Source organism: Phoenix dactylifera, chromosome 3 (genome assembly GCF_051530095.1).
Source record: "Phoenix dactylifera cultivar Ajwa chromosome 3, Ajwa_hap1_PhDact_Kaust_v1.1, whole genome shotgun sequence".
Lineage (NCBI taxonomy): Eukaryota > Viridiplantae > Streptophyta > Magnoliopsida > Arecales > Arecaceae > Phoenix > Phoenix dactylifera.
Window position 1 is genome coordinate 7,797,748 of NC_143192.1, and position 25,773 is coordinate 7,823,520.

At 38.3% G+C, this 25,773-nt stretch overlaps 1 protein-coding gene across 13 annotated transcripts; it reads right to left on the reverse strand.

Moving 5' to 3' along the window:
* Window positions 1-1,057: 1,057 nt before the first annotated feature.
* On the reverse strand, window positions 1,058-23,883 carry LOC103710538 (Plastid-lipid associated protein PAP / fibrillin family protein). 13 transcript variants are annotated; one of them, XR_015976090.1, is made up of 13 exons: window positions 23,504-23,883; window positions 23,263-23,316; window positions 20,838-20,912; window positions 15,159-15,278; window positions 12,955-13,146; window positions 12,709-12,792; window positions 12,523-12,615; window positions 5,475-5,528; window positions 5,277-5,356; window positions 2,088-2,198; window positions 1,692-1,836; window positions 1,315-1,440; window positions 1,058-1,209 (listed from the first exon to the last, which is right to left on the reverse strand). XR_015976090.1 is itself a non-coding variant. In XM_088717643.1 (11 exons), exons 1-11 carry the CDS (start codon window positions 23,861-23,863, stop codon window positions 1,383-1,385), a joined length of 1,278 nt encoding a protein of 425 aa, XP_088573769.1. In that variant the 5' UTR covers window positions 23,864-23,883; the 3' UTR covers window positions 1,058-1,382. The 13 variants fall into 13 exon arrangements, 3 of the variants coding, with proteins under 3 accessions (XP_088573769.1, XP_008794522.4, XP_088573768.1); XR_001879656.4 differs by having other exon boundaries at window positions 1,058-1,440; window positions 2,088-2,195; XR_015976092.1 differs by having other exon boundaries at window positions 1,058-1,440; window positions 1,606-1,836; window positions 2,088-2,195.
* Window positions 23,884-25,773: the final 1,890 nt, after the last annotated feature.

Here is a 25,773-nt window from a genome sequence, read left to right on the forward strand (position 1 = left end):
GTCATATTATGGTATTAATTGATGCACTTGGCCAAGGTCTCTGACACATTGATAGTAGTATTTGAGCAACTTAAGGTAACCTTGGGGCAACCCAAATGGAATCTATAGTGATATAAGATCATTGTGTTTGGTATTGCTATATTTCAGTGATTAAAATTTTTTCGGTTATTCATGAGTAACCTATTTAGTATGATCATTGATCATGTAATATTAAAATTGTGTTTGATATATTTCATTTATTTTGTAATTACTAAATAGAATTCTCAAAAAATTCTAAAAAAATACATGACTAGCAGCAGATCCATATGATTTATATGTAAAATTGTTTGGACAGACCAAATATAATTTTGATAGCAAAATTATTAATTCTATAAAATATAATAATTGTTATGATAGAATTAATATTTTCATTTACATTATATTATTTTTTTAATACTAATATTATTTTGATTAAAAAATAAGGTAAATACAAGGAATATATTAAATAATTTCATAGCATAAAGTTAAATTATAATAATATATTTCTGTCATAACTGTAAAAATGTTATTGAATAATAATATTATAATAATATGATTAGTAATATATTATAATATAATATATTTGATGAATCCTTTACATATAATTATAAAATATGTATATATATAATATTGATTTAATATATTAATAGTATATTAATATGCTTTTTTTTTTGTTGGGTTAAGAAGTTTTTTTATTTCTAAATATCAATCTAGCATCACAGCCCTACAGCCCCAGGGTGATCTTGAAAACCTATCCTCAAAGTTAATTTAAAATCATTAGATTGGGTGGAGGTTTAGAATCCCTGCCATGTAGAGTCGTTGAGGTGCAACTAAATAGGATAATTTCGTTACCTTCATCAACACCATCTGTGATCTTAAGATCATCGCCCCATACCAAATACTCCTAAGTTCTTATAAATCAAAGAAAATGTTTTGGAAAACCTGTCATTCTGAAAGGTACTTCAGCTTGAAGAAAATGAGTCTCACAATTTTTTTTCAAACTGAGAAGAAAGTGTAAACCCAACAGCAAGCCGAGCAATTGATAAAAAAGAGAACATTTTTATCTAATAGAAAATTAATGACAGTTATACACCTGCAGGGGGTTCACATCTTTTACGTTTTCTTTATATCTAAAGAAAGATCTTGTGGAGCTGCAGGTGAAGAATCTGGCTCATCCTTGTATCAGGTGAACTGGATTAGACATCATAACTTCAGTCCAGCTTGGGATATGGAGGATGGTCAGGGAGTATGTTCTTAGCCAGCAACTAATATAGGAAAAACTTTAATGGGCAGCACCTGGAGTCCATTAGATCAGGTCTAGCATCGATCCCAGGCAGCACAAGCAACTGTTGCTGACCAACTCCTTAGATTGATGATGCGGCTTTCCTTTTCGTAAGCCAGTAGCAAAGAAGCCTTGGTATTCTGCACGAAGAAATTTTGACTGGATTGATAGTTAATCAAGCTAGCCTGGGGATTTTGAGAAGTTTGCTAGACAATATAGTAACAGGAAATTCTTGTAAAATTTTTCAATTTCACATCAATTAAATACGAGGATTAAAAAAGCAAGTGCTGTCACAGAAAATTTACATGCTAATTAGATCAGAGCAAGTATTTGATAGTAATATTCATGACAACCAGGGAAGTTGAACTGGCAAACTGACGGTCATACATACACTTCTAGAAAATGAGCAACAGCTTCGGTGGTAATATGCTGGCTCTTTCTCCTCTTTTCATACTTACAGTCTCCCATCGAGGCGCAAATGGACCAATAGTATGCCCTCAGTACCTCGGGTTATTCTAATCTTTCTGTCGATATAACTGTGACAAAAGAATATAATTAAAAACTCACAACACAGGAAATATTCTAATATGAAACAAAAATGTGATGACAGATGGAGACGGCCGTCTGAACTTGGGATAAGAAATCATATTGTCCAGAAGATAAAAACCATGGGTCTGTGAAGATAGCGCATATGAAAAAAGAGATCCTCAGATCAATTCATATATTAATAGAATCTCAATATCAGATAAGGCAATATGTGAGTAAATTATCAGTATTGACAACTTACAGCAATTCCATGCGAAACTCGCTCTTAATATCCAGGGGGAATTTTAAGGTACCAACTGAAACAGCCCCATCTTTCATCGTGACAATGTACATGTTGCTGTTGGATATTCTGCTGTATGTGCAGCATCATTAAAATTGTAGAATTGCACTCCAGAAGCAAGAAAAGGAAGAAAGAAGAAAAAAGAAACTGCATGATGTTACAAAATGAAAAGTGAGATAAAGAAAAATAAGCAGCGGGAGAACGATGGATGCATCATTGAAAAATCATGCTCTTACTATGGTTAGTTAAGCCACGCAAACAAGTTTTTGCTGGACTTTCACCAATCACCAAAATACAATTAGGCTTTTTGTATAACCCTGGAAATCCAGTTACATAGAAGAAAACTAGAAACTAGAGAATAGTAATAAGGGAGGGTCTTTCTACTATGCTCTTGGTTTTAATAAGATCAAGGCTTGCTGTTTCAATACAGGACCTCATATTAGGGCTATGTTGGTATAGTATCAGTACATCTGGTACGAGGGTCAATTTGGTATACTGAGACTTGGTATGCACCCCATACTGAGTCTCGGTTTAGTACTAGTATGCTATAGTACACCGGTATGGGATAGTATGTACCGGTGCCAAGGATTGCCGAACCAGGCTGTACCTTCCGATTAAGGCCGAACCGAGCTGACCCGGTCCCAGACCGGGTTGGTTCGCTATAGAAAAATGGTTCCGGCCAATGCTGACTAAAAATACCAGCTAGAATTGGTAATTTTTAGCCAGTACCGGCCAGTACCAGACGAAACCGGATTCGACTCAGACCGGTTCGCACCGAGTCGGGGGCCAGTGACCCGCTATGGCAACAGCGGGCGTTGCAGATGCAGATGACCTCGCACGTAGAGTAGGATTCATAGATGTATCGAGTTCCGAGTCTTATAATGGATCCTATTATCCGCATCCACAGACAACCTATAATTCAAACTGATACGGATATGGATATGGTGCATCTAAGGTATCTTCCGATGGCTATTATCCTACGTAGCTCGGAGTATCTCACAGGTCGGATTTTGCTATTGGCATATTCGGATGGGCCCCTCCACAGCCGTATTATCAGCCAAAGGACACTTTTCAGAGCTAGAGCTTTAGCGAGAGATTTGAGATAGCTTATAATCTGGTGTGCGTTCCTTATGCGATGAACATACAAGACTACAACGCCGCTTGGATAAAGGGGTGGGTTGATGTGCCTCCTGATTATGCTGATGATCCGGATATCTACGAGAGACATCGCCACTCGACTCGATTTTAGATATCATTATATATGTTTGTTGGACTTTAAAATTATGTAATTGATTGTATCTTGATTTGAAGATATTTTATATTGTTCAATTTATGATTTGTATCATTTTAAATCAATAAGATGCATCATCTAGCTTAATTTTGCCAGAAAATAATTTTGCCAGATAGAAAAATGTTTGAATTGACCATTTGACATAATACAAAAGTTTTGGAGTTCTCTTCTAAAGAATTGCCATAAGAAACTAATATCACCTTATCCTGGCAAAGTTAACTTTGTATATTGTGATATCTAAAATAAAACAATAATTACTGAGCATCTAATAAACAATGTGCTGACACTGTTCTGCAGGTAATAAAGTTACATATTTTACTACTTCAACGTTGAGTTTCCAATTAAGTAGATTTCCTTTATTTTTTTTTTAGAGAGGATTCCCCTAAGGCCTTAACTTCGGTCGAGTGTGAAAGTCAAGATCCAATCTAAAGAAAAGGAAATTAAAAAATGCCGAAGTTTCTATCATGGGAAGCTCCACCCTAGATCCTATTTATCCAGAGAAAAGAATCTGAAGGGAGATCTAGGAATTGAACTCTATGATAATTAAAAAAAAAAGAACACATGACCATCATGTCATAGAAGAACAAGAAATAAAATTTCATTTGCCAGGGTTGTATTATATAGACAAAGATATCATCAAACAACTAGAGATGATAGTCCATAAATAATATTGTCAAAGGCTGTCCCATTTTGCGCCTACATACTACCAGATGGACTGTCATTTTCAAGGTAAATAGCTAAATTAGAGTACTACTACAAAATCCTAGATAAATCAAACTAGAAGAGGAAAGGAAACTATAATGTGGATAAAGCAATATTGATAACCAGGCTGCTATCATTCACATAACCATGAATGATGAATCTAATATATTCTAAACCCGTCAAGCATATTGAGGTTTTAATACCATTTCATGCAAGATAAACTATTATGGAATAAATTATAATTATGATTTATTTTCATGATCAAATTGAATTCATTGCCAATGATATTAGAAACACACATCTTTATTCCTTGCCGAGTCGCATGTTCGTTATTCATTTGCCAGCATGAGAGAGTGTTGAATGACCATTTTTAAAATAAATACTTTATGATGGCATTTAAGTTGATTTATCTATATATTAGAGATAAATAATCTAGGAGGACAAAACAATTAATTTACAGCGACTGTCATATATAATCATAAGTGGAGCCACAAGAACCAACAAAGAGTTTTGTCATTGCTTCTATTTTTTCCATTTCCTCTATTTGTGTGTTTTCTCATCTTTCCCTTCTATTTTTTACTTCACTCAAGATTCAACCACAGATTATGAAAAATACATAAAAATGAATGAATCTAATCTTTAAGCACAACATCTAGTTTATTTATTCATTTATTTATTTATCCATCTATATCTTGGCCTTTAGGCATATAAATCTGTAGTTGGACTTGCCCTGGGTCTATGGTCCTGCTGCAATCCAAATCAATTTTAATTTTGTATTGGTTAACCAAAATCTACTCTACTTGCACCTAGATTATTTGAGGAAGCACTTGCACTTAGTTTCCTGCTAGCTACATATTTACATGAAATACTTGTTTTATTTTATTTTTTCTATTTTAAGAAATCATTATCTTTTTGTACTGTTTTCAGATGTGCTCTTAAGAACATATGGACTGGAGTAGTGTGTGTGTGTGTGTGTGTGTGTGTGTGTGTCTATATATATATATATATATATATATATATATATATATATATATATTATAGCATTTGCCATTAAATGTGGCGAGATATCAAAACCTGATGCAGGATATACATATTGCTTCAACAAACATGCAACAAACCAACAGAAACCACCAAAACAGGAGTCTCAGGGAACTCACATAAGATTGCCATTAGCACTAATTTTGAAACCTGGAAATGGGTCAACCAGATTCTCCAGTCGTCCATCTACTGTTACAATCTAAACGAATCAAATGAAATGAGAAACTAAAAGAATGCACATTGTCAAGAAATGGGACATAGCCATAGAAACATGATTAGTTTTCAGAATACTCTCAAACTTCATTCTTAGTGCTAACCTGTAAACCTTTGAGACCATTAGCAGCAATGGATGACCAGCTTTCATTTCTCATCTGCAAGACAGAATAGACAAAGCAGAATATTATTAGAAGGTTAAATCACGATAAATATCTATATTCACGGTGTTCAGAAAGTAGAATGAAAATTTAGGTCCTTGACAGAAGTATAATGCTATAACAAATGAAAGACCAGAAGAACACATTACTTTTGGTTTTGCTCAGGCTATGAGGAGAATTTCCATGGCATAAAGGTCCTTTATCCAAGCAAAAGAGTAACTCCTTATTAAAATCCATTAACTAATTGTATTATGAAGTTTGAGATGAAGTTCTAAGTACAGGCGGCCATAAAATGCAAATGTTTAATGGAAGAAGGCAATTCTAAACAATTGAATGTTAGCTTTTGAACTCCTCAACCAGCTTCATTTTCTGACAGCAAGATAGAAAAAAACTCTTCTGAGTATTATTAGAAAGTGAAATCATGAAACATATATAAGTTCAAAGTTTGCAGAAGCTGAATGACATTAGGATTCCCTTAACAGGAAGCGGATGAAGCTACAACATGTTAAGGACCAGAAGTTAATACACATTTCTTTTGATTTTACTCAGGCTATGAGGAATCAAAATTGCCATGACATAAAGATACATCATCCAAACAATGGATGGGCTCCCCACGTCTTTTGCATCAAAAAAAAGAAAAAAAGAGAGAAGAAAGAAGAATGAACTACAGTATGGAACTCGATGCAAAATTCTAGATACAAATGACCTTATAAGATAACCTTTTAATGAAGGAACAAACACAAAATCCTAAACAATATGATATTGATTTGTAAACTATGCCAACAAAATAGCATTAGCAAATCCCTTATTACCACCACAAATAAGTTTGGTCTATGTGAAGTAAGTTCTTAAATACTGGTCAGTATGGTATGTGGTGCAGGAATCTAGTTGAGGTGCATTTGAACTGACCAAGAACGTGGATCAAGCAGTATGCCCTGAACTGAGCCTGGATTGAGCTAAACTGAGCAATCTGGCCCTAGTAATGCTCAGTATGGCTTTTATTTGGAGTTTTGTGCTCATTTTCGAACATTTAACTATAAAAACCACTTGGTTTTAAAGTTCTATTAAATGTTTAAACTTAAAATTATAACTTCAGATGATAAAAGAAATCACTTCAAGAGAAGAAATTCAAGGTATTCAACTCACATTACATCATATCTAACACACCTACCAGCCAACACGCTCCTTCCAATCCCCCAAACTACTTAGCTTGGGATGTATCGAATTGTACTAAGAGCATACTGGCATGGTTTCATCCTCGGTTTGAAAAATCCAGCAAGAGAAGGGGAGAGAGGAAAAGTCAAGTGAAGCCGGCAACCCTTGTCGACTTTAGTTCAAGCAAGCAAAATATAAAAAACTGCCTTTGTTTCAAAAAGAAATAGAGGTTGCCCTATCATAACAAGGGCTTCCGACCCTCCCTCCGTCTATCTCGGTCTCTCTCTCCCCCCTCCTCCCTCTCCCTCCCCTCTCTCCCTCTCTCCCTCTTTTCCTCTCTCCTTCTCCCTCCCTCACCAACTCTTCCTTTATCAGTTTGCCCTAGAATAGCATGGCACGGTACCGTACTATACTGTACCATCGAGCAATTGGTACGGGTCTCGGTATCGATATAGCCATTTTTGGCGGGAATAACTAATGGTAGAGGAAGGAGATAGCCTAGTACAGGGCTTAGTTTGGATCCTCACCAAGTTTAGTTAAGATTTCAGGTCAGATCCAAGCTACAAGAGGACCTCGTTAGTCAGGGAGATTGTCAAAAGAGGCGACAATCATAAAGCCTCTATGTTTGGAGCCTTTAGCCGTATGAAAAGGAAGAAGTCTAGAGAGATAACACCAAGGGTCACCATTCATGGTGTAGTTCTGCATGTCTTTCCTAGCAGAGATTTCAAGAGAGAATTGACAAAATGCTGGTGAAGGATAAGAAAAAAGGTATGTGGAAAGCTATTGCATCTTGGTTCCACCTCAGCCACATCCCTGTAGATGCAGCCTACAACCCATACTACAAGTCTGCTATTAGCTCCATCCAAAGAGCCAGTCAGGGTGTAGATCCTCCTAGACTGAAGAATATGTGGTGTCCTACTAGACAATAACAAGTAGGAGTTAGAGAAGTAGATATCAAAGCAAGGGGGGTAGCTATAGATTGACTCCAATACATGATGGTTGGATAGGTCCTAATAGGTGGAGCATTATCAACTTTTTGATATATTGTGATATGAAGATATTTTTCAACTAAGTTAGTTAATTCTTCGGATCACATGAACAACACCCATTACATTCTCAATTTGATGGAGGAGATTATAGAACAGGTAGAGGAGTAGAACGTCATCCAGGTGGTCACAAAAAATGGACCACAATATATTGTTGTTGGGGAGATTCTCGGAAGCAAGTAGATGCATATTTTCTAGACCTTATGTACTATACACACGACATAGATATGATATTGATGGATATTTAGAAGATTTGTAGGATCATGTAGGTCGTCGAGATAGCCCGGACCATTACCAGATTTATGTACAATCACACATGGGAGCTATATTTGATGAGGAAGTAAACAATGGGTAAGATATTGTGGCTAGAAATCCCCTGTATTGCTACTAATTACATTGTATTTAATAGCTTTATTAAGAAAAAAGCACGCCTATGTCAGATACTTGTCAGTGCTAAGTGAGCCTTATCAAAAAGAAAGTAGGCCTGTGTCAGATGTTCGTCAGTGCCTGTGGCAAGAGAGCAGATATGCCCGAGCCATTAAAGAGAGTCATATTAAGGGCTTGGTTAGGAGTCAACAGATTTGGTAGCATGCCGAGAGAATTATGAAGGCTATCACACCATTGCATCGGGCGCTAAAGATCATGGATAGTGAGAGATACCCTAGATGGGCTTCCTATATAACATGATGATGGTTGCTAAGACCCAGATTAAGCAGACAGATCCAAAATATGGCCAAAAATATATTGACATCATTGAGCAGAGGTGGGACTATTAGATAGTTACATCTAGGAAGTAATGTTCAGTCATATACTTGTTCATCATATAATTTTGTAATATTATACTTAAAACAATTACCTCAATTCGAAGTTCCAGCACAGCATCCCAGGCAAGGTCTGCCAAATCGGGCCGAACCGCCCGGTTCAGGCAATACCAAACCGACCCAGTGCGAAACCGGGTCGGTTCATCATTCATATTCAGTTCCGGCACCTACCATCCGGAACCTATATTGGACCAACCAGAACCAGTCCTTTACCGCCCAAGACCTGCCAGTTCGATGCCGACTCAGTGCAAACTGACCAGTTCACACCGAGTCAACCCGGTTTCGAATCAGGTTGGGTATGGGCCACCTGCCACTTCGGGCAATCATCCAAGAATCTTAGAAGGCTAGCGATCTGGATCCTCTTATAAATGATGTCCTCTATAGACTTGAGCACAACTAGCCTACCTCTGCCCTTATCCATAGCAAATAATAGAACCATCTCATACAAAAGCACCTGAATGATCTTGCATATGTTCATTACAATCTACATCTCAGATTGAAATAGTGCTGAAGTCTAATGATCCACTTCACAATGACAGAATATGATGAAGAGGATCCATTGATTGGTTGGCTTGAGAGCCAACAGCAACAACTAGAGCTAGATGAGTCAGGATCACCACCTCTATCGGCTAGTTTCATAGCCAAGAAAGCTGGGGTGGACAAAGAACAATAGGCAGAACCAAGCTCGCCGTACCACACTAAACCGAGTAGTACAAGATAGATCATATCGTACCGATTCAGTACCAGTATATGATACGGAGGGCGTACTCGTACCGTATCGATTCAGTACCAGTATATGATACGAGGGCATACCGATATTCAGTACGCCAAACTAGCCTTGTACCATACCGTACCGACACGGTGATAGTGTAGCACCGATATGGGCTTGGTACTGAGATGGGGTACCTTGGGCAAAATGACATGCCATGTCCACATCAAGTTGACCAACCACAAAGGTCGGAGGGAGCTAATCGTTGCAGGGCTCCATATTTGAGACAGTCTTCCAAAAATTTGATAGGGATGCTAAGAAGATGCCATCATGGTACCTAGCCTACTCGAAGAGGTGGGCGTGGTTGATCCACCCAGCAAAGCCAAGCACAGAAGGGATCTAGGGAAGGAAGGTAGCTCCTCAGGTCAATAAGAAAGGAAAAGAAAAAAGAGCTATAGTTCTATTGGAAAGAGTTTAGGAAACTGTTCACTTAAATTTGGAGATCATTGAGTTTTTGGATGACTGATTGCCCAGATTGTCTCACGATACTAGCAGTGATGATAGTTCAAGCAACGATGCATCTAGGGGCCATGGAGGTAGTGGTGCACATAGCACGATAGTATATGACTCACAACTCCAGGATATTTGATTCTTCGGTAAGTTCCAGTTCACTCATACCACACAGGATAGAAATCATGGTGCACGATCAGGTAGAGCCTGCAAGAATATCATCGCATACAGGCAAGATCTGCCAAACCGATACCGAGACACGAATTATTAGCATGCTAGAAATAAAATAATTAGTAAGATATTGCATACTAGAAGAAGCAACATAAAATATTCTAAAATCAATTAGTGATATACAAAATATAAAATGATACAATCAATTACATATATTTAAAATACTACATATATACCACTATCTAAAATTTAGTCAAGTAAAGATATCTCTTGTAGATATCCAAATCATTAGCATAATTAGGAGGCACATCAGCCTACTATTCTAATCAAGCAGCCACAGTCTTATACGCTCATCCCATTAGGAACGTACTCTAGCTTATAATTAGTCTCGAATCTTTCACTGAAACTCTAACTCTGCGAGGTGTCCTCTGATTGATAATATGGTTGTGGATGGGTTAGATCCTCTTTGAATCATCAAAATCAGCGCACTTTTTGGCCTAGGAGGTTTGAAAAATATTTGAAGGAATGCCTGGGAAGGCTCGGGAAGCCTTCTCAGGCCTTCCCACTAGTTAAAAACAAAGGGGGAAGGGAGAACCAGTTCCAAGTGGTTTTGAGTGGTTCGAGGCCAGTTCCGAATTCCATCGTCGAACCGACCCGGTCCCGCACCGGTTCGACACAATATGGCACAAACTGGACCTGGTTTAGCAGACCATGCATACAAAAGATAGACCCTTCAAGATCATTTGGGCCATGATACTGTCGTAGATGACATCACACAGAGTAGGATCCTTGGATACATCTGGATCCAAATCATACACTAGATGCCATCCCATACAGCTAGGCTATGACCAGCATGGATCTGGTTCATTTGAGATATCGTATTTGAGTGGGTACTATCCTTCACAATCTCAAGAAACTCATGGATCAGATTTAGCTGCCGCCGATGATGCATCTGGCGGCCAGTAATAATAATAGTTTGAGGAACGATGCATTTGGTGCCCAGCAATAATAACAAATCGAGCGACGATGCATTTGGTGGCCAGAGAGGTAGTGGTGGATATGGCATGACAATATATGACTCACAGCCCAGGGTCTTCGATTCATGGTCAGTCCTAGTTCACTCATGCCACGTAAGATAGGAACCATAATGCACAACCTAGTAGAGCTCGAAAGCATACCATTGCATATAAAAGATGGGCCTCTCGAGATCATTTGAGATATAACACAACTATTTAGATGACCTCGCACATGGAATAGTGTTCCTGGATGCATCTAGACCCAAGTAGTATATTGGATCCTATTCTACATAGCTAGGCTATGACCCACATGAATATCCTTCATGCGAGGCATTGTATTTGAGTGGACTATAGCCTCAAGCAATTTACCGATAACATTTCATTATCGCAATCTTCAGATGGCCAGTTTACTATTAGACAAAGGAACAGTATCATGGTAGCTATTCGGCAGGTGCGCATTATGGGATACAGGAATATGAAGTAGTCCTCTTGGAAACTTAAGAGTAAAGTCCCAAGCCTGAACTATGATCATGATCATGACGTCTACAAGAGACATCGACACTCCATAAAATTTTAGATGTTGATACATATTTTATACTTTAAATCCATTAAATCGACTCCATTTGTTATATCGTATGTATATTTACTTATAAATAATTTAATTGCACTTCAATTCCATTTCATGACTAAAAGACATCAAAAGATTCAAAACAAAGTCAAAATTACTAATTAAACAACCATAATCATCAAAATAATAAGTTAAAAAAGGATTAAAAATAAAAAATAGAAAAACAAAAATATAAAGAAAATGTCACACTGGTTAGATAACCCATATGCTACCATGTATCATGTGTCGATACACTATTGAATCAGTGCCATATCGTACCGGTGGTTAAGTGGTAATGGCACCTGGTACTAGTTCGATGATTCTTAATTAAGATACATCAAAACAAAAAAAGATAAACTCCTCTCCTCTTCTCCCACCAAAAATAATATTCCAACATCCAAAAGTATCAAGACGGTATTCAAGAAGTATCCAAAAAATTTTCAAATGTATCTCCAAAGAATCCTGGCTAAGGTACGTCGTATCGGCACAAACTAGGCGATACAGGGCATAACGTACCGTACCAGTTCGGTACCGGTCACTCGGTATGTCTACCATACTGTACTGACACCGTGCTGGTGTGGCACCGGTACAGGATCCGGTATCGAGACAGCGAATCTTGATCCTAGTCATTTTTTTTAAAAAAAAGGAATGCTTATTTTAAGTATTAGGCACATATTTTGGCCATATCTAACGTGCATCAGTGTTTGATACATATTAAACATGGGATGGCAAGTTAAATAAAGTACCATGCTTCTTAGATGACATATAAGCTAAGCACATAATTTAAAATAATAGGCATGTGTGGATATTATTCACATTAATATGAAAACAAAAAATACATATATGCTTGTTTTCATGTGCATGCATTCATGTATCTATAAATTTATAAGTACATAAATAAAGAAAAATATAGCAAGATGGATATAGAGAACGGTTGCGCTTATATGAGAATAAACCTGTGAAGCCCACAGTAATTGCCATTCTCCCTCCATAGTTACTGATACATCTGCAACCTCTTTCGGATTTAAAGATACAAGTTCATCAATCACCTGCTAATAAGGCATGAATGATTAGATCAATACGATAGGTAAAACTCTATATGGAAGTCGCAATGTCTGATGTTCAAGTCCCTTAGGTTGCACCTCTGTTACTCCTGTCCCACCAGATATGGCTGATAGCAACCTTTGTCTTGGTTCGGTTTCCTTTTGCAGCACAAATGTGGTACCCTGCACTATAGGTTGTTGCAATTTTTAATAAAAATGGGACTGAAATATGACCGGTTCTTGACATGCACTTGTTCATCAAGGAAACAAAAATAAATGAATATGCCTCTTGTGACAAAGAAAGAATAATACACAGGGAAGTACGACAAATTATCACACGGCTACCTTGTTCCCTCGTGAAATACGTATATTTCCATTATGGGATAAATATGTAGTGTCCAACCAACCCTTTGCTTCATCTCCAAGAAGCCTAAATGGCACAGGGTATGGAACCTTGAAAGGTAAGAATTTAAAGGAGAATGCTGCACGGTCAAATTGGAAAAGGATGCGTCTTCTATCTTTGATTTTTGCTGCTGCCTGGACAAACATGCCACATGATGTAAAGTCAACAGAAAAACACTTCAAAAATGGTCATGAATGGAGTGATGTATTTGTGACAATCAATACTTTTACCATAACTTTCTTCCAATTAACTGCTAGTGAAGCTGTAGTAAAAGCACATTTAACTGACTAAATACTTGAATATTCTTTCAATATAAAGGGAAGGTGTTAATTGTACGACATCTGGTTGGAGGGTTAGGGTCTGTGGACTCATTGTCAAAATGTTCTTCTTTTTTCGTTACAGTAAAATGTTGCTTATTTATTAAACCAATCATGCATATAGCTGAAACAAAATCAATGGTTATATTCATTTTAGATATTAATTGTGCATAGATCTATTCTGTACATGTACATAAATGGAACATATTGTGAATCAATGTCCGTCATACTAGTACTGGAACCCGTACGGGTCAACGGGCGGGTTGGTATGGTACTGGTTCAGTACTGCACCGACACACGGTATGCTTGGGTGAGCCGGTACCGACACACGGTACACTTGGGTGTGTCGGTTAGGTACCGACACACGGTACACTTGGACGTGTCGGTTCTAACCGACGCCTAATTTTTTTTAAACTGGCATGCCCTTTTTTTTGAAGATTTTCAAATTTGATAAATTAATAATCAATTTTTTTCAACTTTCTTAATGATTTTAAGTATAATTTAATATTTTTTGATATTTTCTGATGTTTTTATGATCCCGGTATAACCTAAATGATGCATTTTATTGTTTTAAAGCGATACACATCATAAAATGATTAGTAAGAGTTGCATGTTACAAAAAACATGAAATATTCTAAAATCTAGTGAGATAAAAAATATAAAATAATACAATCAATTACATAATTTAAAATACAACATATATATCGATATCTAAATCTCATCGAGTGGTGATGCCTCTCGTAGATATTTGGATCATTAGCATGGTCAGTAGGCCCATCAGCCCACCCCTCGATCCAAGCGGCATAACAACCTTGTATGTTCATCCCAAAAGGAATATGCTCTGGGTTATAAGTACTTTCAGATCTCTCGTTGAAGCTCTGGTTTTGAGAAGTATCTTCTAGCTGATAATACAGCGGTGGAGGAGCCCATCCAAATATGCTGGCAGTAAAATCTAACCCATTAGATGCTTCGGGCTCCATAGGGAGCAACCACCAGAAGAGGATCACTCAGCCGCACTATATCTATATCCGTATCCATATAGATCATATGCTGCCTATGGCTATAAGTAATAGGATTTAAAATGTTAATTTTGTTAGTGGTCATACGTAAATACGTAATGCATGTGAGATCGAGAGTAGGAGGGAAAAGATTATATAGTATTTGAGATGCGATTTAACTGATTATCGTGATCTTGAGGGAAGGAAAGAATGGGTTTTGTGCAAGATCTTTCTTCTGACTTACTTGGGAGGAGGCACACTAACTTACGGTCAACACATTATCAAGAAGATGATTATGATCTAACAAATCAAGGTCAATGGGTATCCAATATTTTCCATCACCAAAATGCTTGCTAACCTAGTTAAATAACATTACAAAACCTCTGAATTGTCATATAAAACTAGCTTTAGTTGGGCAAACAGAGGGAAGAACCTAGCCAACAGATGGATCTTGAACTTGGTTAAACATGTTAGTGTTTGACTCTAAATTGAAAGAGGTGCAATTAACTCTGCATGGAAGGGAAGGGAAAACCTATCCCACTATTTCATCACTCAATTCACTACATAATCATACAATGTAATTACCCAATGCTAGTCTAGGCCCAAACAAAGTCATGCCAACCTAAGAAAGAACAGATTGGGTCCTACTTACTTTTGACTCAGATCTTGTACAACTAACTACCCCCATCAAAAATGACATCAGAATAGAGAGGCTATCTGTCAATGATATAAGAAACATGTAGACACTCAGATATACTCCTATCAAAAGTTTAGAAGCATTTTTCTACTAGAAGTTTGCAGATGATTTATTTATAATAAATATGGTCATACCTCTACTTTTAGCTCACCAATTGCATCTGAGAATTTCACAATGTTGGATACCCTTGGGTCATCTGTTCTAAGGTAAACCTCTTGAAAGATTTTGAAAAAGTCAACCCCGACAAATGTTCTCTGCAAAAAATGTAAAACATTAAGAGATTGGTAGGAAGAGGGTATGATTTTCAAAATGCAACATAAACTTACATTACTGATTTGAATTAATAATTGGATAATCAAGCTAAGAGAATTACTCAATCTTAGTAGAAGGATAAAGCTCGTACTTGAATCATATGAATCCTTCAAGTGAGATGTAAATCACTATTGCAGAACATTGCTACAAAATAGGAAGTAGCAAGGTTTAGAAAAAGCATATTCTTGACTACATATTATTATTCTTTCGTGGAAATTGTGGTAGAATTAATGGAAAAGGCAAAGGGTGTTTAGCTGGAAAAAAATTCTTTTGTTAGGGTCAAGATTCGCCGAACTGGTACTAGGACTATTATCGGTTGGCTGCCGAAACGATACAATAAGGGTCCATATCGTGCCATTCTGAGAGCAAACCATTATGCTTTTTCTGCTATTTTTGAACTGAAGCTGGTAAATGGTTTGCTGACTTCGCTGTAGCAAGTCGGCAAACCATTTGCCGACTTTATTTAAAAAATAACAAAAATAATAAAAGATCTCCTATTTTGTTTCGAAATAGGGATTCCTATTTCAAAAAGAAATAGGGAGGGCTTGGAAGACCTCTCTTTCTCTTTTCGAACGACGGGGGAGTCTCTCTTGACCCCTCTCTACCCACTTCCCTCTCCTCTCTCTCTCTCTCCCCCCACCTCCCTCTCCCTCTCTCTCCCTTCCTCCCTCAACCTCTCCCCCTCGTGCCCCGGATTTCTCGAACCGAGGGGTAGAACTGTCTCAATCCACCCCCAGTACAGCTCAGTACACCCCGAATTGGGTAGTTCGGAATGGTACCACGGGCTTCATCTAGTAATAATACTTACAATATGAAATCTAGGTTGAGGCTAGGGTGTGTTGTGGGACTTACATTTCCAGACCTTACTTGAATTGATCTGCTTTGGTATTAAAGTCTATCAAACACCTAAACTCTCACACCTTTTGAGATTGATAATGAGCTTCTACCCAGCGAGAGGCCCAAATGATAGGTGATAACATGTTTGAACATTTGTAGATGATAACAAAGGGTACTTTCAAAGAAAAATTTGTACGAAATAGCCCCCTTCCAACATATTTTCAGATTTACAAAATAGTGGGTTTTTTTTCTGGTTTTGCAAAAGGGGTCCTCTGACTTATTTTCTAAATTGTTTAACCCCTGCTCATGTGGCACCCCTCATTTCTCACTCGCCGAACGAGAAGGTAAGCGCCAGCTGGGCTTATGAATTATGGCCTTTGAAAAACCATGCTATACAGTTCTAAAAAGTTAAAGGCAGCAACCTACATATCCAATGGCTAAAAAGATAAAAGAAAGGACAGAAATACAGAATAGTTTCCACATCCAAGTTACATATTGTCCATCTCTCTGTTTCTCCATTTGCCACTCTCTTTGCTGGTTCTCCTTCCTTTGTCTCTTATCTCTCTTTCGGTACTGAAGAGACCCTACACTCTAAAGTTTTCGCTTCTTCATACGAAATAAATCAACCCAGTAGCCAAAGACAGAGCACATCTCCCCACGAGGAGGATCCATGATATTAGTTATGACTGATCCTATTGTTAAGGAAGAAGACTCTGTGCATCATGCAGAAGACCATGTTAGAGGCATGCATGTTTCCCCTTTTCACCCAGAACATGCTGCAAAGTCTGGTTTTGATTATGCATATGCTTCTCTTGCTTTCCCCAATTTTGCATTTGTTTATAAACCCCAATATGACAATTTGTTGCACACCCTCAATGTCAGCATCCTTGCACATCCTGATTTCGTGTTTTGTTGCATGGCAGAATCCTTGCCCACCCCTATTTTTGACAAGCTTTTGCACATTTCATATTTCAAGTCTCTTCATGCACACCCATTTCAACCAGCACTTTCATATACGGTACTAGTGGATTTCGCAATTTCTTAAACACTTCCAAATTCAGGGTCGATTAGGCACAACTGTAGACATATCAACTTCCAATTTGGACTGTAGTTCTTGCTCATTTGTAATTTTAGCTGCACAGGTAACCTCCATGTTGCTCAACCCTCAATGGCTCAATTCTTTATCGTATCGGAGCATCTCTATAGTATAACTCCTGCAACCGTCAAGTCTTCTTGTGAAACTATCTAGTATATATGCATAATTCTCTAAGAACTACTTAACAAGCTATTTAATTCTCCAATGAAATCGCACAACTCTCTAGTATAACTACATAGCTCTACAGTGGATTTCTACATCTCTCTTGTATACTTGCATAACTCTACAGTATCACTGCATAACTCACTATTGTAGATGTGCAAGTTACTAGTATAACCGTGCAAGCTCAATCATGTTTATTTTTTACTTTCTCATCCATTGATACCACCTCATCGAAGCAAAACTAGAAAGAAGGCCTTGGCCCTTGTGTGTCTTGGAGGAGCAAGTGGAGAAAAGAAAAGGCGATGGAACTTGAGAAAAGAAGACCATCAAGCAAGAACAAGGGAAGAATAAAGACCACAAGAAAAGCTATAACACTAGCATGTCACAAACAAAGACAAACAAAAGAAGGCTTATGAGGTCAAGAAGAAACAGCCTTTAAATCTTATTATTAACTTGTATTGATATGTCAAAAAGTTCTATAAGATTTTTTTGTGATGACACCAAGAAAGAAAATGCCTTATTTGCAACCACTTTCCGTAAGTGGCAAAACATCGGGTATTTAGGTAGATTTTGAACTTCCCAAACATGATTCAAGACCACCTCTAATGGTCTTCTTAGTAGGAATCTGTGTAAGCAAAACCAGTTTTTCTTCAAGAACTGGGGTCCTTTCACCTTCAGTAGTGCCAGCACCATGTTAGGACTACTTATATGAGACCAACCAGCATAACTGACTGAGCTTGAGGTTAAGCCTTATATCACATGTATCTCAAGAAACTTGAAAGAATTGGTTCAGAAGATCATATGATCAACTATGGCAAAGAAACTTGTCGAGCATGATGATCTAGAGTCCTTGGAGGGCTTTGTGAAAATTCCTTTTGTCTTTTGTTCTTTCTTCAATAGTTAGACAGTTGGACGACCGTCTAGGTGGTCTTTCAGACTTGATAAAAGTCCAATAAAGCATTGGACAACACTGCTGGCCAAGTGTTTTCCACATTCCAGAAGTTCCTCATCCATAGCATCCCTATCCACTCCTTGAAGGTGAAGATAAGGAACCTCATTCAGGCAATAACTAAGATTGAATACTAAATGGATTTAACTTTGTACTATATTGTGTAGCACTTTCTTTTGATCAAAGTAGTCCAAGGTTAACAGACTGTTTGTATAAAATATGGTTCTATGAGGTCATAGTATTTATAGGATCCTTCGGTCCCAGGTGTTTCACCTCACATCTACCTATAGATTGGGTTGATGCATATCCACCAGGATATATTACCCCCTTTCTCCCCCACCCCGCATCCCCTAGTCTCCACCAACTAAGATCATGACCACTAGAAGGTTGAAAGGTGGACATCCATGATATAGGCAACATTGCACGACAGACCACCACTAGAAGGTTGAAAGGTGGACATCCATGATATAGGCAACATTGCACGACAGCACCATAAACATGAAGAAAAAAAGACACTAAAATTACATAATGACTTCATAAATCTGCGCAAGTTTTACCATTCTGTAAATGAAATATTACAAATCTATGCAATTGAATGAAAATTGATGCTTAATGTCTGGAATATTTTTGCTCGCCTTTGTGCATCGAACAAACTTATAAAGTTGGGATTAAAAATTGTGTATTTTTATCTAAGAATGTGTGTGTTCTTTTTTATACGAAACACATAGCGCTTCTAGTGGAATACCATTGAATGTGCACAAAAACAAGTAAACTGTTACAATTTAATTGACCAAGCCTGCAAGTTTTAATATGAAACCTCATAGTTTCACCAATCTTGCGCAAGGCATGATACCATATAAAGTAATATAATGCTTCTGTTGACTGTCTTAATTATCACCATAGTCACCATCCATCAGTCCCCATATGTCATCAATGGCGGCCCAGCAGACAAGCTCTTTTAAGTCAGGAATTAAGAAGATTGAACAAGAAGTTAGAAGTTCTTTTAGGCCATATTTGAACACCACATTCAACAACATTCATAGATTGAGAGAAAAGAATGCAGGCTGCAAGGTGAAATTGAGGAGCTTGAACTCAAAACTTGGAGAGGCACAGTGAAAGCAGGCCAAACAGCAAAAACCAACCAACACTCCTAGGAAGTCCACCAAATTAAAGTGCAAAAAATAATTCTGCATATATCCTCTACCATCCCAACATGATAGATGGAAAAAGTTGGAGAAGAGACTCATCTAAGCATTCAAAGATAGATGATCTCCAAAAGGAGAGTGGAGTGAAGAGATGCATAGAGGGTTGATGAACCTGAGCTTCCAATATTGGGGGTGTCATGAAGTACCTGCTGTACCTTAGCAATATGGTATAATATTCTACTGACACACGATATGCCTCTTGGTGCTGGCATTGCAAAAATGAGGTCATGTACCATGTTTTGGTATTGATCAGCATGGAGTTACCGGTACCTTTTTGGTATGGCATGGTATGGCTAGTACAAACCATACACACTGGCACTTAAAACCCTGCTAGTTAGTCACATGGTGCATTGGCTTGTGGTTGTGCGTCCAAAATAATAGAACTATAATAAGCAAAGGTAGTGGTAAGCGGGTCTGCAATTTCATTAGAAAACTTAATATTTGCCATATTGATCGGTACCGTACCAAAATACCGTACCATACTGGTACCAAATAGGTACACAGTCTCATACGGTACCGACATTCAGTACATCTCGCCATCTCATAGTGCATAGTGTATCGACACTGTAATAAGATGGTATCGGTATGGGGTCTGGTACCAAAACAGCAGACCTTGCCTCTAGCATGCACCTTTCAGAATGTTAGAATAGAGTATATATTAAAATTAACCTATAAATGGTCAGGAAGTATGGATGCTTCCTACCCTATTTTTCTCATTAAAGGATTATTACTCAACAAAGTCATTATAAGCAAGAGATATTCAGCTAATAGCCTAACACTGCCTCCTTTTTCTCCTGTCTGATAAGTTAGACATTGCAGATATCATGTAGTCCAAGTGCATAAGGGTCATGCAATAAAAGAATAAATAATCAACTTCCATCCACTATGAAGAGTAATCTTTAAGTCAAACAAACTTTGCATCAAATTGTGGATCAAAGTATGATTTATCAATGGCTAAGAGTGTTTGATGACTGCTCTCCACCTGATGTGAACACCCTAAGTTAGTCTCAAATTTCTGGCCAAGCAGCTAGCAAACTTAAGAGAGACAAAAATCCCACTACAGTATTATGCTAGTATTGACATCAAAGTTTCAGGCATTGGATATGGAAAAATTCATAAATGAAAGGACAGGTCTTCAATCTAATTTTTTACTTTAACCACTTCAATGAATGGCAACTTTATTTAGAGAAAATAAACAATAGTGATTTCACAAAAAATTACACCTCCATATGTATACGTTATGACATCTTACTTGTATTGGGGATGCTGTTCCAGGTCTTGTAGTGAAGATCAGTTGCCAGCAACCTTCAATCAGACTGGAACTTGTCTGCATAAAATTCATACATATGTTGCAGTTACATGCTTCATAATGCATAAAAAGGAAAGGACATTACCCAGTTATAGTCCCAGCAACCTAGAGTTCTAGGAGGGGCAATCTAGAGATGGGCCTAAGCTTTGGCATTTTTTTCCCAAAGTGGCTTCCCTAGGGCTCGAACTCATGCCATCGTGCCTGTCAGTCCAAGCCTTCGGCCACTAAACAAAGCAATGGCCCCTATCCTTTATAATATATATTTTATCAAAATTTATGACTGTCAGCATACACTATTTATAGCTACAAGCACAAGAATAGCCATCTCTCCTTATTTCAAGTCATAACAATACACAGGGTCATTACAATATACAGGGTTTGCATCAAAGAAGTACCAATGCTAAAATTTCAAAAGAATATGATCACCTAAGGAAGGAAAGATAGTGGAAAATGAATCTGTCTCTAGCCACTGAGTTCCATTGAAACAATTCTATTAACTGTTTCATCCATCTTCACTTAAACTTCCTTATTCTTTATACAAAAAAGTCCTTGTGCACCACCACAGATCCTATCTTCCTTCGCTTATTTATGAGAGACATGCAATCAATCAAGTTGGAGGTTTAAGAGAGTCTTCACCATGGTTGTGTCCTTTACATGGAAACCAGAGGCCGAGGACTATATCTTACAGCACTTCATCGTATCATTCGATATCTTAAAGGCACAGTGGGTCGTGGTTTGTTCTTTCCTTCAGATTCTTCCCTTGCTTACAGCCTTTTGCAGATGCATATCATGTGGGCTGTCTCGATACTACGTGTTCTACCACTGGTTGTTGTGTTTTCTTAGATTCATAGCCAATTTCTTGGAAATGTAAGAAGCAGGATTGAGTTGCTAAGTCTTTTACTGAAGTTGCATATCGATCTATGTCATCCGTTATTTGGAATCGTCAACTTCTTATGAAATATGGTGTGTCGTACCAACCAATACCCCTTTATGTGGATAATACGAGTGCCATTCGAGTTGCTCCTAATCCTGTGCACCATGAACGCACAAAACACATAGAGGTGGACTATCATTATATTCAAGAACTTGTAAAAGATAAAAATCTCGATCTTTCTTCATGTATCCTTTCATGATCAAATTGCAGATCTCTTCACCAAATCTATGACATAGGCTCGTCATGCTTATTTAGTTGGCAAATTGATGCTTGTTGATCCCCAACATCAATTTGGGGGGGATGTGAAAGGAAGACTAACTCTTGATTTGGTGATCATCATAAAAATCATGGTCAATACTACATAATATGTATAGTTGATGATACATTCCATTTATAGCTGATTGCATATATCATATATAGCTGATTGCATATATCATGCATAGAGGATTGCATATACTATGTATAGCGGATTGCATATATCATGTATAGCTGATTGTATATACCATATATAGAAGATTGCATATATCATATATAGATAACAAGATATGTATATATAGGGGTCCTTACCCTCGTGAATATGCAACAAGTTTCTCTCTTCAAAACTCTCCCTTTGTTATCCCTCTCTCTGTTCTCTTCTTGTTATTACTAAAGTTTTGACAAAATTATCAAACATAAGCATCTTATGCTCTAAATTAAACACAAATACACATGCATATGCTCATATTTATGCATTATGTGGATGCATGAGCATAGGCACAACACAAATTCTGATCTCCATGCATGCTATCACCTAATTGTCATCCATGGACAACATGAGCATTTTATAGCTTGAAATGAAACTTTTCCACTATCCAATAGTCGAAGCAAATTTGAACTGACAAATGCCAAATCTTGATGCAAGAGCAAAGGAGATTCAGAGCTCAAAGTGCTTTTCATAGGTGAAAAAATCAAGAAGCTAACTATGCCTTCATGGTTTGGAATATCAGCCTGTGTCTGAATATCAGGCATCTTGAGCCTCGAGTTCTTCAATTTCACTTGAGCCCATGTTGGCCTGTTAGAAACTGCTAGAATTATCATAACTACTGCTGTTCTACATAATTAGCATAAATTTCGCAGCCAACACTGCATGAATGCAATCATAACAAGTAGGAATCAAACACTTGTAGCATTTTAATTTTACCCTCATAGATCATTGTATATTATAGCATAACCAATCAACTTCCTCTAGCAATGTTCTTCAAATCAATAGATGATCTTTTACATTAGAAATCAACCAACATATCAACAAGCATGTGCATTTCTAAGACTACCTATATTTGGGCATGCAAAGGTAAATTGTGATGCCATAGTTATACAGGAAAACAAAGAGAACATATCCATAAACTTATAACAAAAACCAAGTTTTTTATGCATTCAGTGAATAGAGAGGCTCACAGGTTCAGGAAGACCTTGCAGACTCTCCAGGGTTTGCACGGCACGCTCGACATCCTGTGAAATTTACAACATTAAACTTAATGACATAATAATCGAAGACCATGACAAAAGAAATCTCCAAGAAGACTGCAAGCTTTGAAGTTAAAACACCAAATAGAAACAGAATCCAAACTGTCCATTTGATTGAAATCAGCTGGAAATCCTCAAGAAATTGGGAAAAGAGACAATAGAGAGGCAGTGCCTGGAGCTGCTGGGGAGAAGCGGCGCGGCCTCTACCCTGTATCCCGAGAAGGGATTCGAGGAGGACAGCTTCGGGCTCGGTGAAGGAGAGCTGCTGCTCGCCTTCGAGCAGAGAAGACGAGATGGGACGTAGGTATGGTCTCCTCCGGTGGGCTTTTGGGAAGAGATTGCGGGGTCTTGGAGCTGACGGAGGGAACGGGGTGGAAAGGCGGTAAGAGGGCAGAGGAAGGCCAAGCGTTACAGCTCCGGCGGCCATCTCAGGGGACTTGTTTGGCTTTGTTCCTCCGGGTGTGGTGAATGAGCTTTGGGAAACGAAAGGGTCTGAGGGCAACGCCCGGGATCGACACAGCCGGTTCCACATGCAGCAAACACGGTTGGGAACCGTTATCAGCTGTGTGGCCTGGGATCTGATGTTTTGTTAAGAACACAAAGCTTGTTGACAATATTTTTTTAACTTTTTTATCACAAGACTATGAGATTTTATGTATTGGTAACATCTTTGATATCATAATATTATTTTAATTAATAATGCATAATTATAATTGATATGCTTCAGATCCGACCTTTGCTGACATCATCTGAACCAACTAATGGTAACTCACCACGTGGTTTCTGTTAAAGGCGCCATGAAGTTATTTACATCTTCTCCAATGGACGGCGATTATACTTCAACCCAAAATTGTGTGCAGTTAAGCCCCGCGTCATGCATAACACGCGGGTGGTTACCGAGTAGTTAAAGCACATGTCCATCTTATTTGGTAACGAGCACCAACTCTCACCTTATATAAAAAGCACCTAGGGGACCTAGTGGTACGATCTCTCATGCACTCAATGACATCCTGCAATTCTTACTCAAATCTCCGCTATTTCTTCAAAACCTTAGGTCCCCTATCGGACAAAATCAAGCAACCCTTAGGTGTAGACTTTCTTTCTTATTTTCAAGTTGTATAATTAGCATCAACTCACCGTCGACTGCTCTCACCAGCTTATCTTTTCAATTCGGAGCTTATTCAGCCTTTTCAAGCTCGATACTTGGATTTTGGCGGTAATAGATTGGTGCAAGAGGAAAGGTCATGACTTATTTTGAAGATTTGAGCAAGTTTGCCATCATGAAATCGATGAGAACTCACCAAGACACCACTATTCCCACTTAACGAGAGGTTCACATGGAGTTAGATGCCTTTCATTAGAGTCCCCAGGGAGCTCAGCCTCCTCAAAGCTCTCAACTAGTGCCCGAAGTTGTCAATACCAAGCAATTTATCCTGCTCGTGCAACAAGTCCAAGTGCTTATAGCAGTCGTCCAAAATCTGCAACAAGTAACCACCAAACTTCAACAGGCGAATAAGCCAAGCCATTATGGAGGCCTGGCATAGCATAGTCACCATTTCCGTCCTCGGAGTCCTAGGCGGGTGCAGCATAGTCATATTCTCATCCTTAAAGTCCAAGATGAGATCAAGGATGCAGTCCTTCAATCTCCCACTCCGAGGACTCCATGTCTGGTCACTCCTCTCCTCGCTAATTAGAGAGGGATTCTAGGAGGAAGTCTGACCTTGATCATAAGATCGAAAAAATGAACAACTGCATCGAGGCCCTAAGGCATAGGAATCCTAAGCTCAATGACAACCTGGAGTTCACTTCCAAGCCTCTGTTTTCTCTAAGGATCATGGTGGAGCCACACCCATAAAGATTCAAAATGCTTCAGCTAGAGCTGGAGATATATGATAGGACTTCTTACCCATTGGATCACTTGGAAAGCTTTAAAGGTCTCATGATACTCTAGAGGGCTATGGATGATATATTATGCAAAGAATTCCTAGCCATACTTCGGAAGATAACTTGGTTATAGTACTCCAGCCACCAGCTGTCCTCAATCCATTCATTTGAGTAGTTTGGCTGGCTATTCACAGCCCATTTCATCAGTAGTTAGAAGCAAAGAAGGGGCTCGGAAAGCTTATTTGACATGAAGCAGAGGGAAGGCAAGTACCTTACAGATTATGTCAATCGCTTCAACACAGCTACTGTGGAGATTCACGACCTAAACCACTCGATCACGATGACCACCACGAAGAGCGGTCTGAGACTATGAAACCTAGTGGATTGGCCCGGTCCACTTGACCAACCTAGCCAATTCTTGGGCCAAGCCTCACGTGCGATGCATGTGAGGAAGGCAACGAAGAAGACTCTGGCTAGAAGTCTTCTTCCTCCCCGATCATGTCAGAGATCAAGAAGCTCTTTGCAATCCAAAGATCGGGCGGATAAGACTAGATTCAA

Coding starts and splice junctions, on each gene's coding strand:
- LOC103710538 (XM_088717642.1), bottom strand. CDS start 23,863: ATGTGGAACCGGCTGTGTCGATCCCGGGCGTTGCCCTCAGACCCTTTC. Junction 12,793..12,954: donor GTATTTCACGAGGGAACAAG/GTAGCCGTGTGA, acceptor CCTATAGTGCAG/GGTACCACATTTGTGCTGCA. Junction 5,529..12,522: donor AATTACTGTGGGCTTCACAG/GTTTATTCTCAT, acceptor TCTGTCTTGCAG/ATGAGAAATGAAAGCTGGTC.